The following is a 17,377-nucleotide window of genomic DNA, read 5'->3' as shown; positions in this document are numbered from 1 at the left end:
AACAAGGCTTTGAAACCAGAAAAACTCAGCCTGAGTCCCACAAAGGATGCTCACAACTAATACTGGGAGCTTCTGTGGAACCACTCACAGGCCACAAAGCCTTGGCCAGACTGAAAAATCCTCCCTAATGTAGAAGCAGAACACTCTAATTGTGTTCTGGTTTGCTTTTTGCTAGCTTGGCTTCAACTATTCCATAGCTTTTGTCAATACACAGCACTGGATGAAGGGAGAAATTCTTCCCTTGGCAGTCTGACTACACTAGGAAAAAACCAGCATGTAAATCTAGAGTAAATCTCTTCAGGATCAGAGAGTTCCTCTTTGATTCATTTACTTTTAACTTCTTTTTTAGCAGTGTTTCTGGTGCCACAGCCATAACCTGCACTGGCAAGCCTGGAAGGGTCCCAGCTCAGAGGACTTCATCCATTTACATAATTAACATATCAGAAATGTAAATGCAAGTGAAACAGCTCCTCCTACTCCATGCAGGCATCCTGGTGGGGTCAGGAAGGATATTTGATGTGATCTGTCAGGGAACAAACTGAGGAGTCAAACTGTCTCCTCCCCAAGGAGGGGAAAGAGTGAGGAAAACACAACAAGGAAACCAAGAGATAGAAACCACAATGGAGATGAAACAAATAAAGGGAACACAAAAAGAAGTGGCAGCACAAAGAGGTACCTGGGAGACTCTGGTGGCTTCTGCTAAGAACTTCTTCATTTCCTCCTCAGTGAACACTACATTCATTGCAGACCCACTGTGAGAACAGGAAAGAAGAGTGTCACTGCCAGATTTTCTGAAAAATCCCTTCCCCAGGATTTCTTCTCCTGGCAAGCTGAGAAGCCTCAGAGAAAAATGTAAATAATAATAAATGTAAATAATAAATAATAATCTGATTGCTTCTCCTGTGTTTGGCTGCTTTGGAATGTGGTCTGGACATTGTTCACCAACAGGTGAATGTTTGATTGGTTTCATGTGAATTGTTTTTACTTAATGACCAATCACCATCAGCTCTGTGGGACTCTGAGGAGCCAGTTACATGCTTTTATTATTCATTCTTTTTTAGCCTTCTGTCTGTATCCTTTCTATGGTTTTAGTATAGCATTCTTTAATATAATATAATATCATAAAATAATAAATCAGCCTTCTGAGAACATGGAGTCAGATTCTCATCTCTCACCTCATCCTAGGGACCTCACAAACCCAACAGAAGAGAAGCCAGGTTCTCCCTTGTGAATTCTTGGGAGAGATCAGTGCTGGGCACCAGGGCACAAAATTCACAAGGTTACCAACCAGCTCTGCATGACAGACTGGCCAAGGAAGCTCCTGACTCCAGCCACTTGCCCTGCTCCTGACTCAGAGACAGGCAGAGGTGGTACCCAAATACCTCCATTATCCTTCCCAGAGAAGACAGGAGACCCCCAGAACCAGAGTGGAGAAATAAAGAACTGTGTTTTCATAGCCTTAGCACTGCTGCCAAATGCCCTTCCTGAGCCAAGCCCCTGGAGGTGCCCCTGGGCTGGGGGAGATGGCTCCTCAGCCACCCAGCCCAGGGAGGCCCAGGCTCTCCCAGGAGCTCAGGACTGGGCTCACTCCAGCCCAACTGCTCCTCAGGGACAGATGAAGTGAGGCTTGCATGGCTCCCTGGCAGGTAAATCCCTGGATTTACCCCTGTGACAGGGTAAATCCAGAGGCCAACAGCTGTTCTTTGCTGGCCATTCCACTGTGCTGCTCCCCCAAAGTCTCATTCTTGAAGGGAGTGGACACAGCACACCCGAAAGCTGCTTCCATTGTCACTGCCAGTACCAGCAGAGAAGGGGATCTGGGAGAACATGGGCCCAGAGCATGTGATCCAAGTCCCTTTTAAAGACAAGAATCTCATTTTAAAAAAAAGATGTTAATTCCCATTTCTACCACTGATGCCCAGCTTCCCCTTTGCTTTGTTGGGCAAGTCCACAGAGGCTGAGGGGAAAAGTGGAAGAAGGATCTGTGCCACAAATCAGTCCCTTTATCCTAAGATAAACAGACACAGGTACCTAGGTGATTATATTTACCTCTTGGGCTGATGTAAATCAAGAGAGTTCAATAAATCCATGAACTTGTGTCAATAGCACCACTGAGGATGTGAGCTGCTGTACCCAGTACCTAACTGGTGGGGAAGGGAACTGGCCAGTATTAAAGGTCACATCTGCTCAGAGGATGAAGAAATCCAGCTGTGGACTGCTGCTGTTCTGCAGACAGAGGCCAGGGAGAGGACTGTGCTAGGGCTTTTCCCACTCTTGTTCCTCAAGTTTTACATCCTCCAGTTTCATCTTTCCCCCTGGAGCCCCCCCTACCCTGCACTAACACACAGCAGCAAATACTTAACTCAGAAGGGTCCTGTAATGATTTTAATACAGAGGAAGCAACAGGATAAAATAAATGTTCCCTAATATGTGGAGAATTACATCAGGAGCAGTTGTTACCTCATACTTAGCTATACTCAACTCTGCTCCTGACAGGAGGGCTGTTTTCTAACTCTGCTTGAAACCCCACTGCAAGCCTTAGATACCAGATAGAAAAGTCACATTCAGGAGCTGCTTCTAAAGGATATTTCCTTCAGGGATAAAAAAACCCCTTCTCCTTTTCTTCTTTTAAAATAAAAATTGTGCTTGTCCCCCAGCCCCAAAAACTGATATTGAGCTTTTTCATTTTGATATGTGTGTCTTTCACATGAAAAGGATCCTGTCTAATTTATTTTCTCTTGTAAACTGTGCCCAGCAAAGTGCCTCTCTGTGCTGAGTCACCCAGAGAGAAGAGCAATCATTCAGAACTTGTGAGCTTGTGTGCATGTGCTGCTGTAACCTCCTCAAAAAGTCAGTCTGGCTGCTGCAAATGAGGGACTCTGTACAATGTCTGTTTAAAGAGAAGCAGCTGCCACAGAGTGGGGACATAAAACATGCCTGTAAGCAGAGAAGCTTGGCAAGTCAGAAGCTGAACTCCAAAGATGCACTGTCATTTTCTGACAACAGATGCCCATCTCAATAAACAGCCTCAGCAGGTTCCCTTCTCCTTTTCCTGGTGGCAAACAATCTTCTGACTTAATTGTAAAGGTAACAATCTTCTGACTTAATTGTAAAGGTAACAATCTCAGGAACCTGAAGGAACATCCCAGATGGTTTGTGGTTTTGGCCTTGAGATATGCAAAAGGTATTAGAGCTCACCAAAGATCCTCATGGTTCTGTTCTGCCCTTGATCTGTGCCTGGTGGACTTCAGGGCTCCACTGGCTTTATTAATGGGTTGGAGCAGGAGTCTCATGGGCAGCTTGATGCCACTTTCACCTAGCACAGCTTCCCACACATCCCCTGAAGTTGTTCTCCCTTGTCTCAGAGAGGTTTTTGGGGTTCATACCCCACATGGCTGAGCTCTGACAGCTGAGCCTTACCTCAGAACGTAGGAGGGCCTCAGCAAGCATGGGTAACTCACAGACCTTGCAAATTCAACTGCATCTCTCTAAAGAAAGGGAGGAAAAACACGCTGAGAACAAGAAACTATTTCCAAGTCATGCCAAAATTCCAACTCTAACTGCATTTACACTTTACTAGCAATTAGGATGAAGGGAAAGGAGTTGGAGGCTGCAGCCTGCACTGAATGTAAGACACAATTGCCTGGTTTCAGAGCTGGCACCTTCAGACCTCCCCTGTCCACAGAGCTTCAGTGGGCACAAAGAGCAATGCCAACACATCTCTACTCCTTTGCAATCTCCATCCTGCTCCTCAAGCCCAGCAGGATGCCTAGAGCAGCCTGTCAGTGGTGCTAACTTCTGCTGGGTATTGACCCCAGGCTGTTGAGGTGCTTTAAAGACTTTTCCCTTCAGTTTCCACCTCTGCCAGTGCTGCTGCTGCATCACCTCACAGGGATCCAAAAGTTCTTCAACATGAGCAGTAAAAAACTGCCCAATGACCTCAAAACCTTGAAATGCATCAAGGTGAGCAGATGCCCATCCCAACCCCCAGCTGGTTCAGCATTTCCCAGGTGCACATCCCAAGGTACCAGGGTGCTGACTGCCTTCCAGGGAGCCTGGGCCACGTGCAGCTCATCCAGGACAGCTGAGAACAGGGAACGATCTTCTGCCTGGTCAATCTTCAAAGGATCTGTGCCAAGGATCTTCACTCCACTCTGGTGCAGTGGGACTGCCAGGTTGTTGGGAATCTGCCCACCTACAGAAATAATGCAGCCACTGCATCCCTGTTGGAAGGCAGAAAGGAGCAGTGTCATGTCCAAGTTATCTTAATAGGAAGAGCTGCCACAACAAAAACCCAGGATTTAGATTGTGTCCCTTTTCAGATTGCTGTGAGCAAAGACAGATCATAGGGCCACAAAAATGATCAGAGAGCTGAAGCACCTCTCCTGTGAAGACAGGCTAAGAAAGATGGGGTTGTTCAGGCTGGAGAAGAGAAGCTCCAGGAAGACCTTACTGCAGTCTTCCAGAGAACTTACTCAAAAAGAGGATAGCAACTTCTTAATGGCTAGATAGGGATAGGACAAGGATAAATTATTTAAAACTGGAGGAGGAAAGATTAAGGTGTTGGGAAGAAATTCTTTACCCTGAGGGTGGGCAGGCCCTGGCACAGGTGCCCAGAGAAGCTGTGGCTGCCCCATCCCTGGCAGTGTCCCAGGCCACACTGGGCAGGGCTTGGAGCAACCTGGGATAGTGGAAGGTGTCCCTGCCATGGCAGGGGTGGAACTAGATGATCTTTAAGGAACTTTCCAACTCAGGCCATTCTGTGATTTTATCACAATTTTATCACAATCTCAGTGGCAGCCAGGCTGCAAAGTGTGGTTTGCAGTGCAGAAATACCCTCCTCAATATCACTCAAAACCCAGCAATAACTGCAGGCCAGATTCCCTAAGGGAACCAGAGAAGTTTGCAGCTTTCCCATCAACCCATGGCTCCCAAAGTCCTGCTGGAAGCACAGGCTGTTAGTCTGTCTGCACGTCAGCTTTAGCTGCTCCTGCTTTCCCAGGGAGCACAAAGCACTGAGCTGACACACAGTGCCTGGCTTTCCAGGGGAAGGGCACTGCACACCAGCAAAGCCCAGCACTCTGCTCTGGGGGGTCAGGTTCCCTTCCCATGTGGACATGGAAATTCTCACTACAGCTGAGCCTACCCCTGTGCTTGCTGTGACCTTTGCACCCAGCAGCACAAACAGATGCTGAGAGCTTCTTTGTTTTTCAGTCCAGCTCTGGGAGAAAACAGCCTCTCCCATGCTCATGGGCAGAGATTTCCAGGGGAGCAGACATTTATGCAAAATCTTTTTTACTCCAGAGATGCAAGGCAGTAACCTCCAGCAGAGAGGCAATGGGAAATGGAATTTATGGGGTTTTTTTCCTGCCAGCACTGCTACTCAATAAGCAAACCACCTTTGCCAGCCCCAGAAGTCTTTCAGGAGTGTAACAAAGCTAAGCAGAGTATAAATCAGAGCCCAACCCTGCAAAGCTATGGATACACTTAGCCCTTTGTTTTAATCAATGCTCCTTATTCCTGCCTAGCTTCTCATTTCTGGATGGTGGCAAGTATTTCAGCAAACTCTCCTAACTGCTCATTTCCACCCAGGCTCTTTGTAAGCACTCCAGTTCCAGGGGTAGATGGGGCAGAGCAGGTGGCACAGCATCCTCCAGCCACACTGGAGCATTTCATGTCTGTCACTGGGCAGCATCTCATTTTAAAGTGAGAAAATAATAAACAGTAAATAACAAGAGACAGGTGATCTTGCTTGCTAACACACACCTTTCCACAGGTGCAAATATGGGCTTTTTTTTTCTTTTTCCATAGAATCCCTAATGCTTTCAAGTAGAATCTAGTCAGGTGTGAAAATTTTCAGTAGAAGAAAAGGCCTTAGAGTACCTACAAGAAAGAACACTTTACTTTCAAATTAAAGATGGTGAAACTTTGCCCAAAGGACAGTCTGGCACACAGAACAGCTCCAGTGAAAGGCTCTTTTGAACCAAATGTGTTTTACAGTTTTACCCACTTCCAACAAATGAGAAACATAAAGCAAGTGATCCATGGTTTGGCTCTAAAAGATAGAGGAACAATGTTCTTTTAATTAACAAGTGTGTTTTTCCTGAAGGTCAGCCTCACTGGCCTTCTGGAAGAGGCATTCCTTCATCAGGGATTTAAAGGGATTTGGAGTGGCAAAACTGTAAACTGAGAGCAGAAGGGACCATAAGTGACTGGGCAAAAATAGATGATAAATGTTAGTATAGACCCAACTCAGCTTTGATGTGGGAATTTCCTACCATGAGAAAGACCCAACAGTCTGGCATTTAAGCAGCACTTCCTAGCCCAAGGTTTTTGCTCAGCAGGCTAATATAATACACAGCATAAGAGGATTATTTTTGTCCTTTCTTTTTTGCCCCATCACTTATGGGATGCCACCAGCAACCATGTGAAAGAGCTCAGGACAGGCAGTGAAAGAGGACAGGGGCTGCTTTGTGCCCAGAAGCAGCTGTCTCATGACATCAGAGCTCACCATCTCCAGCCTGGAAGAGAAATCCATGCCTTAGTGCTTCCAGACCCATCCAAACCAGAGTGACTCCCTCCAGTCCCTGGGCCCTTTATCACCCCACAAGGATAAAAACCAGAGGGTGAATAAGCAAACCCTCCCTGCAGCTTGGAAGGAGGGCAACAAGTCCAAGCAGCTTTACTTCCAAGGTCTACCAACATCTTGATCTGTCCTTGACACATGGGAAATGTGAAGTGTCCCAGCTAACAGCTGCTCCTCAATTCTGCCTTTAAAACAATTCTAGTTACTGCACATCTGAAATCCAAACACTGCCTACATCAAAGCTGGGCTATAACAGGGACTTCAGCCCTAAGGAGACAGAGGAGATTCCTTTTTCAAGCAGACAGCAAAGAATCATAAACTCATTTTTTCTCAAGGAGAACCAGAAACTGAATCTTGCTGCTTCTTACTTTACTTTAAAATTCTGCTGTTGTTTTCCAAAGAATGTTCCCACCCAAAGAGCAACCACTGTCCTGGCAGAGAACACAGCTGAGAAATGTGGGCAGGCAGAAAGGGATTCCAATGCATATCACTTTGTCATCAGCCATATTTTAATTATAAAGAAAATTAATAACATCCTTGCCATTAGATATCGTTAAAATACATGCAATACACAATCTAGTGAGAGAAGCCTAGAGAGAATTATTTTCTCCTTTATAACAAAAATCACTCTTTTTATTACTACCTTGCTGTTATGTCATTAGTAATAGAGCTGGGGTTTCTTTTTCCCTGAGTTTGAAAACAAATTAGACCATTAAAATTGTACCTAGGAGCCTCCTTTACTTTTATGAATTGTTTCAGAATAATCTCCAAAACAGAAAAAAGAGTAGAGGCCCTCAAGCAGATAGATATTAAAATAAAAAGAGAACATCTTCTCTGGAAACAAAAAGCCAATAAATTTGAGGGAAAGAATTTTATTTATTTTTTTAAATTACTGTCCTCATAGACTACCACCTAACTCTGCACACTCGCAGAGTTAAATTAAACTTTCCTCCAATGAACAGAGAGCTCAGACTCTGGTGAGTCACTGCAGCTGGGAATGTCACCTGCAGGTTAAAGAGGACACAGGGAAGAGAAAGAGGGGGGACAGCAGAGCACATCCCTGGGAGAGGAGCTGTGAGCATTCCTTGGTGGGCAGCCTGCAGCTGCCTCAGTGCTGTTGGTGAACTCTCTCCTTGATGCAGCCTGATTTATCTAATCAGAAAAGCAGGGACAAATCAGTGCACTGGGGCTGAACAGCTGCCCAAGCTCTGCTGCTGATCCTAACAATGATCAGGGAGATGAAATATCTCTGCTAAGGGTTCAGGCCTGGGTCCACTCTTTGCTGATGGTTTTAGGTACACTTTGCCAATGATCCATGACTTTGGAGTTATTTCCAACAGTTCATTGTCCATTGGAACACCAGAGGAGGCAAATGCCCAGGAGAGGTTAAAGGAACAGTCTGAAATCATGACACTGCTCATGCTCTGTGCAGCTGGGAGAGATGGCTATCGACAGGATTGGTGAAGGATCTCAGAATCAGGTTCATTTTTAATTTGGTCTTTTCTTTAGGGGCTGAATTCCAACTGCATTTGCCTGAGGAGGTATTCTGTTAACAGCACATTAGCATTTGGCTCACTCATTTTTCTAAAGGAATGCCATATAACAAATAAAGTATCTTAGACTACACTTAGCTGGAGGTCTGGCCTCTGTCCCCAGCTCTGCCCAGGTTCTTTTGTTCTCTGTTCAGGCCCATCCACTCCTCAGTCTCCTTACTTGCAAATTAGGCATAATAATACCATTACCTTATGTTGCTGCTGAAGAAAAGTGGTTTTTACTATCTGTATTTCCTATCCACCTTGGGAATTATTAGACAGTGCAACAGCCAGACTCTGATGGCTTGTACACCACCAGCACAAACATGAAGCTGGTTGTTTTCACACCCATGCCAGAGTAGCAAATTCCTCTGCAAACCCTGGATATGACAGGATGCTGCTCTTAGACCTGGAGATTTGCACTGCCCCCCATCAAACTGGCCAAGCCTTGCTCTGACAAGCAGGATAATGCGAATTTCAGTTTGTATTCATTATTCTTTGCACATATTTTTCTTACCCAACCTGCTAATTACTAGCACTCCATGTGGAAATGAGCTCCCTCATCACCTATCTCTACCTTCTCTTTGATCCTGCAGTAATTAGATGTTGTATTTCATCAGTGCCATTTGTCTGACAAACTGTCACTCCAGTTTCCTCCACTCCCCTGCTCAGAAGTTCAGTTCTGTTCAGTAAACAAGAGTTCAGTGCTTTTAGGGCTGAGCCTCATGGATAATCCCAAAGCATCCAAAAATCAGCCTTTAAGAGTCCAGAGAGCCACCAGTGTCTTTTGGCCTCTTGAAAATCTACATTCTCCAGTAGTAGCCTCTGTTTCTACAAAAATTTAAAACAGCCTGTACAAAAAGGAAAGTATGAACATGGACTCTAAAAATGTTCATAGAGAGTATTTTGAAAATGGCTGAAGAACAGAGCCTAGAGTCTGGGACTTAATTTCTGATATGCTTTGGCCTGGTTCCAAATTTGGGAATGATCAAAACATGGCCAGATTACAAAACCAGTTTAGAAATTTGCACCCATTCACAAAGGAGATGAGCTCAGATCCTCATATACCAGGAAAAGGGAAAAGGAATCAAGAAAAATCACAAGTTTAACGTGATCTGGAGAAGATTCCAGACATTTCTGGGAAGTTCTTCAGCAAGTTCTGCAAAGTTGCTTCAGCAAGTTACATGGCCAACTCATGCTGAATTTCAGGGTAGATGAAGTTCCTGAAAGCAACTTTAAAAGCCTCAGCAACAAATCCAAGATGAGTGTGTTATCCACTAGAAATCAACATTTTCAACATTGGAGCCAACTGTTTACATTATACTCATCAAACATGCCTGGAACTCTCCTCCATTGTGCCATTCACATTCTCTGAACAAATCCCTTCACCCAGGGTTTCTCTCCTGGGAAGCTGAGAGGCCTCAGAGAAAAGGAAAACAATTCTGATCTCATTTGCTTCTCCTGTGCTGTGCTCATGTGGAATGTGTGTGGAGATTGTTCCATTGCATTCTGCTGGGAGTTGTTTTGGCTCTTTGGCCAAGCAGGGCCAAATTGTGTCAGGGCTCTGGAAAGAGTCAGGAGTTTCCATAATTATCTTTTTAGCATTCAGTAAGTTCTTTTCTGTATTCTTTAATAAAGTATAGCATTTTAAAATATAATATAGTATAATAAAGTAATAAATTATCCTTCAGAGAACAAGGAGCCAGATGCATCATTCCTGCCTTTGTCAGGGCTTCCCTGTAAATGCAATACTCCATCTCTTAGATCAGCACTTCTGGACACTTGAAAATTGCTAAAAGACCAGTGCAAAGTCCAGATCAGGAGCTGGAACATTTTATGGTCTGATGGCAATTCCAAGGCCCCTCCCTGGTCTGCCTGCCTGTATGCTGGACCACATCCACTTGCCAACTGTACTGCAAAGCCAAGCCTACAAATTCTCGAGCACACATTGGTGTGATGCACAGAATTCCTTCAGCTGCTCCAGGTGGAGGACCTGTGCTTCAAATCAAGGGTGTGCTCAACTGCCAGGGCCCAGCAGTGCAAGGGCAGAACAGTTTGTGAGATAAATGTCTGTGCAGCAAATTAAGCCTGCTTGTAAATATTGCACAATATGGCATCTTGCAAAATAATTTCATATTTATTTGGCTTTCTTTATTGAGCAGCCTGCTAGGAGCACCAGTGAAGTGTAAAATGCAACATCAGGATCCAAAGCAAACAGCTTTTGCTCTCCCCCCTCACCCCCAGCTGCTTTCCAAGCCAGTGACAGGAATTTTGAAAAGTTTGGGTTGCTTCGTGGCTTTTTATAGTGCTTCTGCTTTTCTTTACCTCATTTTGGTAGATGTCCAGGATCCTTTCCAGTGACAGCTCCTCAAAGTACAGTCTGTCACACTCATCAAAATCCGTGCTCACTGTCTCTGGGTTGCAATTCACCACCACGGTCTTGCTGCCGAGCTGCCGCAGCGTGCGGATGCTGGAGACAGCACACCAATCAAACTCCACACTGCTGCCTGCCAGGAGACACAAAAGGGGGCAAGCAAAGGAAGGATGCAGAGAAGAAAACATAAACAGATATCCTCAGCTCTCCAGCTTAAAAAAGACAAAAAAAAAAAATAAGCCAGCGTTGCCTCCTGTCAGCTCAGAGCCAGAAATGTAATTGTCCTCCCATGGAAATTAATCAGCCACAAAAGGTGAAGCTCCAAGAACAACAGGTAAGTTGGCTCAGCTGCTCAGGAGTGGCAGACCTCTCCAAAAAAACAAAAAACACCCCAACAGCTTGGCTATTGCATCTAGGAAAAAATATTTTACAGCTACAAGTCATGGTTTCCTCTAGCAGCCTTTATTTAGCTACAACCTCTTCATATTGCATCCAGGAAAAAATATTTTACAGCTACAAGTCATGGTTTCCTCTAGCAGCCTTTATTTAGCTACAACCTCTTCCAAAGATGGCCTTGATGGATCTAATCAGAGCTGCAGAGCAGCTGAGACCAAGAACATGCATGTCTGGTCTAAGCCATGAGTCTGAGGTGAGCAGGGCAAAATGTGTTCACACACATTCCATCAACTTGTGAGCTAGCACTGCCATCCTTTTCATTTTCTGTAGCCATGCCACACAGCCTGCTGAACAAAAAATAAACCTGATCAGGGAGTGTTGCTCCTGATTTCAGTCATCTCAACATTCAGGCTGCAAAAGGAGTTCAAAAAGAGGAGTTCAAACAGGAGTGCAGCATGTGACCTCTCCAAGCCAAGCCAAGCAAATGGATGCAGTTTTCAATTCCAGCTTTCATAACCCATCACCAGTTCTGGGAGATGCAGAGCAGAAATATTTCTGAATAACAAGCAATTTTTTTTTTCCTTGTCAATAATTGGAAGCTATTTGGAGAGATCCATGGAAAGAAAAAGTGGAAGTCATCACATAGAGAATTCAGCAGTCTGTCTAGCCAACACTCACAGCCACAAGGAAACTGTTACTCTGTATAATGATCTGAGTGGGCTGAAAGAAAATACAACATACAGAGAACTGCTTACACAAAAGCAGCTGAAGAGATCAAAATATTTTCAGAGTCACCTACACTGACAGCTGTAAAATGCACAGTGACAATATCATCATGAGCTGGCAGTAAACATTTAAGATAGGTTTGGGAGCAACAAGCTTCTAGAAAAGGTATGAGGTTCTCAAGGCCTCAGCATGTGAAAAAAGTGAAATTAAAAAAAAAATTCTGTAAAATTTTGTGGAAATCACAACTAAGTACCAAGTGAAAAGAAATAAAATTATTCTGCTTTTTTTTCAGGTAATGAAATGAAATCTCCAAGTATAAAATGCAAACCTTCTGTTAGGAATTGATATCCTGGGCACTGGGCTCTGCAGGGTTTTTTCACCACATGAGAAGAGGAGCAAAGGAACCACACAAGAAGGCTTGAGGGGACAAGGAGAACAGAGGAGCTGTAAGAAAGATTTACCTATGTGGTATGGTCCACAGCCCAGCACCATCACTCCACAGTCATCAAATTTTACATCATGTTCCTGGGAAGGGAGACAGAAGAGTCATTAGGATCTGTACTCCACAGCACCCAACTCTGTGCTTTTCAGAATAAACAGTTTTTGGGGTTCAGCCCAAATCCAACAATCAGATCCTTCAGGGCTCCAGGCTGATCCTGCTCACTGCATGTAAATCAAGTGCAGCTCTCCTGGAATCAGCAGGGCTGCAGCCAGAGCAGAAGACAAACAGCACCTCTAAGATGGCTATTCAAGCAGCCCAAGGACCTGTGGAGTTTTATACCAAAATAATGTTAGGGTGAGATAAGGGAAATTGGATTTCTGCATGCCCAGCACCTTCCTGTGCATGGACAGGTGATAAATGACAGGCTCTGAACAACACTGGGGCATTAACTGGAAATGCACTGGATCAAGGCTGGAGCCAGAGAAAGTTCCAGGCCTGCTGGAAGGGGATTTTATGTAAAACCATCCAAAAGAATTGCTATGGAGACCAAGGCACCTGCAAGATTTCCAGAAATAAGATGGAACAGGGGAAAGAGATCAGAGCAGACAGCAAGGAGGCTGCTGCTCCTGAGGGTGCCTACCTGCCCATTGTAGGTGACATAGAGGTAATTAGTCACTGCTGGGTACTCTGCTGCCAGGGTGTCAATCTGTGCAGGAAACAAAGGGGAATTGTGACTTGGCCAGGGCAAGATCTTTCCTACATGCAGATTTTGGGTTATTTTGCCTCTTTCCCTTTCCACTGCTGTTTCACTCCTATTATTTTCCCATCATATCTTTCCTGACTGTCCTGTGTGCTAACACAGCACATGCCTGGCCTTGCCCCAGCCCTGCACTTCAGCCAACACAGCCCTCTGCCATCTCTTTCCAAGCTGCAGTTTTAGCTCTTGCACCTCTTGGGTGAAACACCTGCCCAGCCCAGGAACCCTCCCCTGCTTGCCAAGGCCCTCATTCTCTGCTTTGTTCAGCAGATTACAGAGATTCTCCAGGATTTCTGTCCTTTTTAAACAGGCTGTCTGGAATCTTCACACTCTACTCCTGACTCCCACACTGGATACAAACACACACATAATACCACTCAGAAATCTTGTGTAGTGACACTTACTATGTGTTTATGTTACAATATAACTCATGTTTTGATAATTAAATGGTACACAAAGCCAGAGTGATTTTAAGCCACTTTTATATGTAGTTTTCAACATTTTCTTATGTAATTAGTGACAAGAAAGCCCAGAAAAATATTTTGCCAATGAGGCTGTTCACAAACTATTTGTGTCTACTCCTGGCATGTTAACCAGTCCATCTGGGTCACCAGGAATGCTGAAGTTTCCTGAATGAACATCTGAAACATTTCTACAGAGAACACTGAACAGGGAGCAATATGAAGGCAGCCTTGACATGAATTTTTATGTGCTATACCATTTAAAACTCTATCCAAACTTCAAGCCCTTCCAGGAATGCCCACTGCCTGTCCAAACCCTTGTGAATCATGGAGAATGTGACCTTACATCATTAGCACCATGTGTCTGCTGCTCATTACTGTTGCTAATACTGTGACTTGTACTTCATGGCTCCAGATGCTTTGAAGGCACACAGGCAGGCACAAGCTGAATGACCTTATTGAGTGAACCTTGGCACAGAAATCAACCCAGCACTGCAGTGCCATATGCAGCTGAAAGAACACAGTGCAAGAGCAGGCACTTTTCTGTGGCCAGGTGAGCCACAGAAGAAAAACAGCAGCTGGAGAACAGAGAAAGACTTGGCACCTCGAACTGGGCCTGAGGATACAAATGAACTCTTTCAGAAACGTGCAGTACTTTGGGTTTGGTTTTTTTTAAACCATCTTTAAGGACAGGAAACCAGCTGGTGGAAGTTTAATACCAACATACCTGAAATGTAACAGCCAGCACCTAGGGGCACTGCCATGAATACCAGATGAGCTCATTAGGCTCGTGCTATCACAGTGAATAGCAAATGAACCCATAACAAATAAAGTATTAGCCTGTCAAAATTCACTACCAAGAGAGAAGAGATACACTCTCCATGGTCCTACCAAGGTGGGCCAGCATTTTCAGCCTTCTCCTGAAGCCACAAGGAATTTGGACAAGAATACTCTGAGTGTCTCTTTGGGAATGTTCATGGCATTACACTGATGCCTGCAGTGCTGCATGGGTGACTGTGTTCTCCTCCCATCAACATCTAAACTCCTGAGGATGTTAACAGAGCCAGGGCTTTCCAAGGACACAGAGGTCTCCTGCCACTCCTGGCAGCCCCCAACATTCCCAGTGATGTTTCTCACATACCTGTTTCACCCAGGGCACTATCTCCTTCCTCAGCCTCAGCTCACGGCACTGGACTTCAGTCAGCCTCAGGCATTTCCCAATCTGCTTGTCAGAGAACCCCATCTGCTTGGCTCTCCTCAGAGTCTCCTCTGGAATTGTTTTGCTGGGATTAAATGAGAAAAACACCTCTGCATGAGGCCTCACAGCAAGAACTACAAGATACATGAGGTGGGAAGTGTCCCTGCCCATGGCAGAGGGTGCAATGAGATGAGCTTTAAGATCTCTTTCAACCCAAACCATTCTATGATTTGCTGCCTAATCCAGCAGGTTGAGCTTCCCAAGTTTTGGATTTCCCAAAGTAAGACCCACTTTGTGACACCCCACTGTACTAAAACTCATGGTTTCCATGCTCCAATCCCTCCAGCAGAAACTCCTGCACTCCTCCTCAGCCCATTCTGCTTTCTGACCCCAGCTCAGAGGCAGGGCTTCCTGCACAAATCATGAACACCAGATGTGTTTTTTACAGCAGCAAACCCAGCAAACTCCACCACTTCTCTGTCACAACTGATGCTAGCAGTCAGTGGCTATTAAGGACTCAGCCTCCTTAGAATGAGTGAGTAGACCTGATGACCCCCAGAAAATGAGCCTCTTTCTGAGCCGTTTACTCCCTTGCCCTCCCTCCCTTCTGCCTCAGGAACACACATAGCTGGCTGTCATTTGATTACTGTCACAGACAGCAAATTGCCTTCATTTGCAGCTTGTTTTCATTCCATTTCTTGTATCTCATTATAACAATATCATTCACTGTCACCCTCCCTCCCAGCTGGGAGGGTAGAACAAAAGCAGTGATTATTTTGCACCATGATTCATTTGCCTTGGGCTAGCAGCTTAAATTAGGTTAGGCCACTCACTAATCCATGCAGAAAGGTAACTAGTTTTTTACAGGAAAACCAGCATGCCAAAGAAAAAAAGACAAGTTCCTAGAGGGGAAATGAAACCATGCATTTTTTTCCATGCACTTTTTCCTCTGCCACTTCTAAAGCATGACAGAAGAAACCAGACCAACACAGAGACAGAAAGAAGGGGTGGGTGGAGGCAAAGAGCCTGTAACCAGCAGCAGTGCCCAGGAACAGGGCAACAACTTCTGCTTCTGGCACCTGTACTCCAACAGAAAGATTTAAAGCACTGATGGCATCACCCCTCATTCTGTTCAACTGGAAATGACTCTGTGGCACAGGCAGAACTCATGCCAGGCGTGCTGGGGCCTGGAAACAGCTGGCTGCAGGAAGGGCACATGTGTGCCAAGTCTCATCTGCATCACTCAATTAGCTTTCCCCTGGCTATGGCAGAGAGCTGTTTCCTGATGTGGCTCACTGGACCAGCCTCAGTTCAAGTCCCAAGTGTTCTTCCCTGGCTCTTTGCCTTTGTGCCTTCAGTGTAAAGGAGCTGGACAGTCCATCCCCTCCCTCCAGGGCTGGCTGGGAGGTAACACAGGTTGCTTGCAAAAGTGTGAGCAATTCTAGTGGAGTGCAAACCTGCACTGGTAAGTCAGGGAGGGTAAGATACTTTCTATGTTCAGCCTGGAAAAGAGAAGGCTTCAGGGTGACCTAACTGCAGCCTTCCAACACCTGAGGGGACATGGATGTTAAGGGACAAAAACAAAGCCAAACAAGAGATTTCTGCAAGTAATCTAGGTACTCCTTTTCTTCCACCTCTCCCTCCGCATTTATTTTTGTTTGGCTCCAGATGCTGCTTGTTCTGGGTGCAAGGGAGAGCAAGAGCTGCTCAATTAAAAGCAGAGATGCCGCAGGTCTCGCTGCCTCCACTGCACTCCCAGTGCCACCGTGTGGTGACATCCGTGAGCACAACGGGTACCAGAGGCACAAAAGCCAACACTCGGCCCATAACTCAGCCAGGAGGCTCTCCCAGCCTCGTAAAACATGAAGGGAAAGCTCAAGTCAGCAAGAGTTTGGACTGAAATACAGCCCACTCCTTTAATTTACTGCTATCTTTCCTGTTGGATTTTACACGGTCATTTTTCTTGAAGGAAAAAGATTTATATTTAAATAGGGCTGGAACCATAGATGGTTGGAAGCGTGGTACAAAATCAGTACTCACAGATGCTGCATGATTACAGCAAAGCAGAAAAGCTTAAAAATCAATAGTCCAGGCTGGAAATAAAATGCATTGTTTGTGACCCTCAGGTGCAGTAAGTCAGGACAAGTTCAGTGTGGAGTTTGAAAGGTAACTCTGTCCTAGGTACATAAATTACTCATTGCAGGCCATCCACATTCCCAGTCTTTAGTCCCAGAGATACTGAAGGTTTTCTATTATAAACCATAACTTCCATAATCCAAGGAGCTGTTTTACCAAAAAGAGTGTGCTCCAGAATTTCTGCTGACTGAGACAGTGAACTGGGTTTTAAGACAGCACCATTTATTCCAAGCACTTGAATAAACTTCTCAGCATTGACTGCATCTGTGCTTCCCACAGTTTTCAATTCCCAGAAGATTGCTGTGCCCTAGGACAAGGCTTTTTTACCTGTTCTCTTCCTTGAGGACCTTCTCCATGTTGGCAATGCTGCGCATCCTGTAGAGGAACCACTTGTCAATGGCTGTGAGCTGGTGAATGACATCCACAGGGACCTCCTCCTCCAAGGCCTGCCAAAACAGGACAGCACCAAGCAGCCCCTTTAACACACTGCACAAACAGTCTGCAAACACCTAGCAGCAAGTGTGGATCAGAAAGAAAAAGAGTTTTGTAGATCAAGCTGTACCAGTCAAATGCTCATCTGCCTGCTGACCCTGTCTCCTGCAGCAACACAAGCTGTGCCCCATCAGGAGGGCAGGGAGGCCCCAGCCACTTCTCCCTGGGCTCTGTTTCAGTGACAGAGGTAATTTGCTTTGCACAGAGCCAGCAGCCAGACAAGCTGGTGGCAGCTAGGCTGGGTGGCCACTGGGAACATGCTCAGCTGACTACAGGG

The 17,377-nt window shown here is 45.4% G+C and overlaps 1 protein-coding gene across 1 annotated transcript in view; it reads right to left on the bottom strand.

The window, feature by feature from the left end:
- CPS1 (carbamoyl-phosphate synthase 1) overlaps positions 1-17,377 on the bottom strand; it is a 71,387-nt gene that overhangs the window by 17,773 nt on the left and 36,237 nt on the right. Inside the window, exons 21-28 of the mRNA XM_009088363.4 lie at positions 16,936-17,054; positions 14,416-14,557; positions 12,697-12,762; positions 12,076-12,139; positions 10,444-10,625; positions 4,029-4,223; positions 3,421-3,488; positions 677-752 (exon numbers count right to left, since the gene is read on the bottom strand). Coding sequence (XP_009086611.3) covers positions 677-752; positions 3,421-3,488; positions 4,029-4,223; positions 10,444-10,625; positions 12,076-12,139; positions 12,697-12,762; positions 14,416-14,557; positions 16,936-17,054 — 912 coding nt within the window. The remainder of the gene's footprint in view (positions 1-676; positions 753-3,420; positions 3,489-4,028; positions 4,224-10,443; positions 10,626-12,075; positions 12,140-12,696; positions 12,763-14,415; positions 14,558-16,935; positions 17,055-17,377) is intronic.

Source organism: Serinus canaria (assembly GCF_022539315.1).
Source record: "Serinus canaria isolate serCan28SL12 chromosome 7 unlocalized genomic scaffold, serCan2020 HiC_scaffold_29, whole genome shotgun sequence".
NCBI classification, from domain to species: Eukaryota; Metazoa; Chordata; class Aves; order Passeriformes; family Fringillidae; genus Serinus; species Serinus canaria.
The sequence above is the reverse complement of the archived record's forward strand: the minus strand, read 5'-3'. Positions and strand labels throughout refer to the sequence as shown.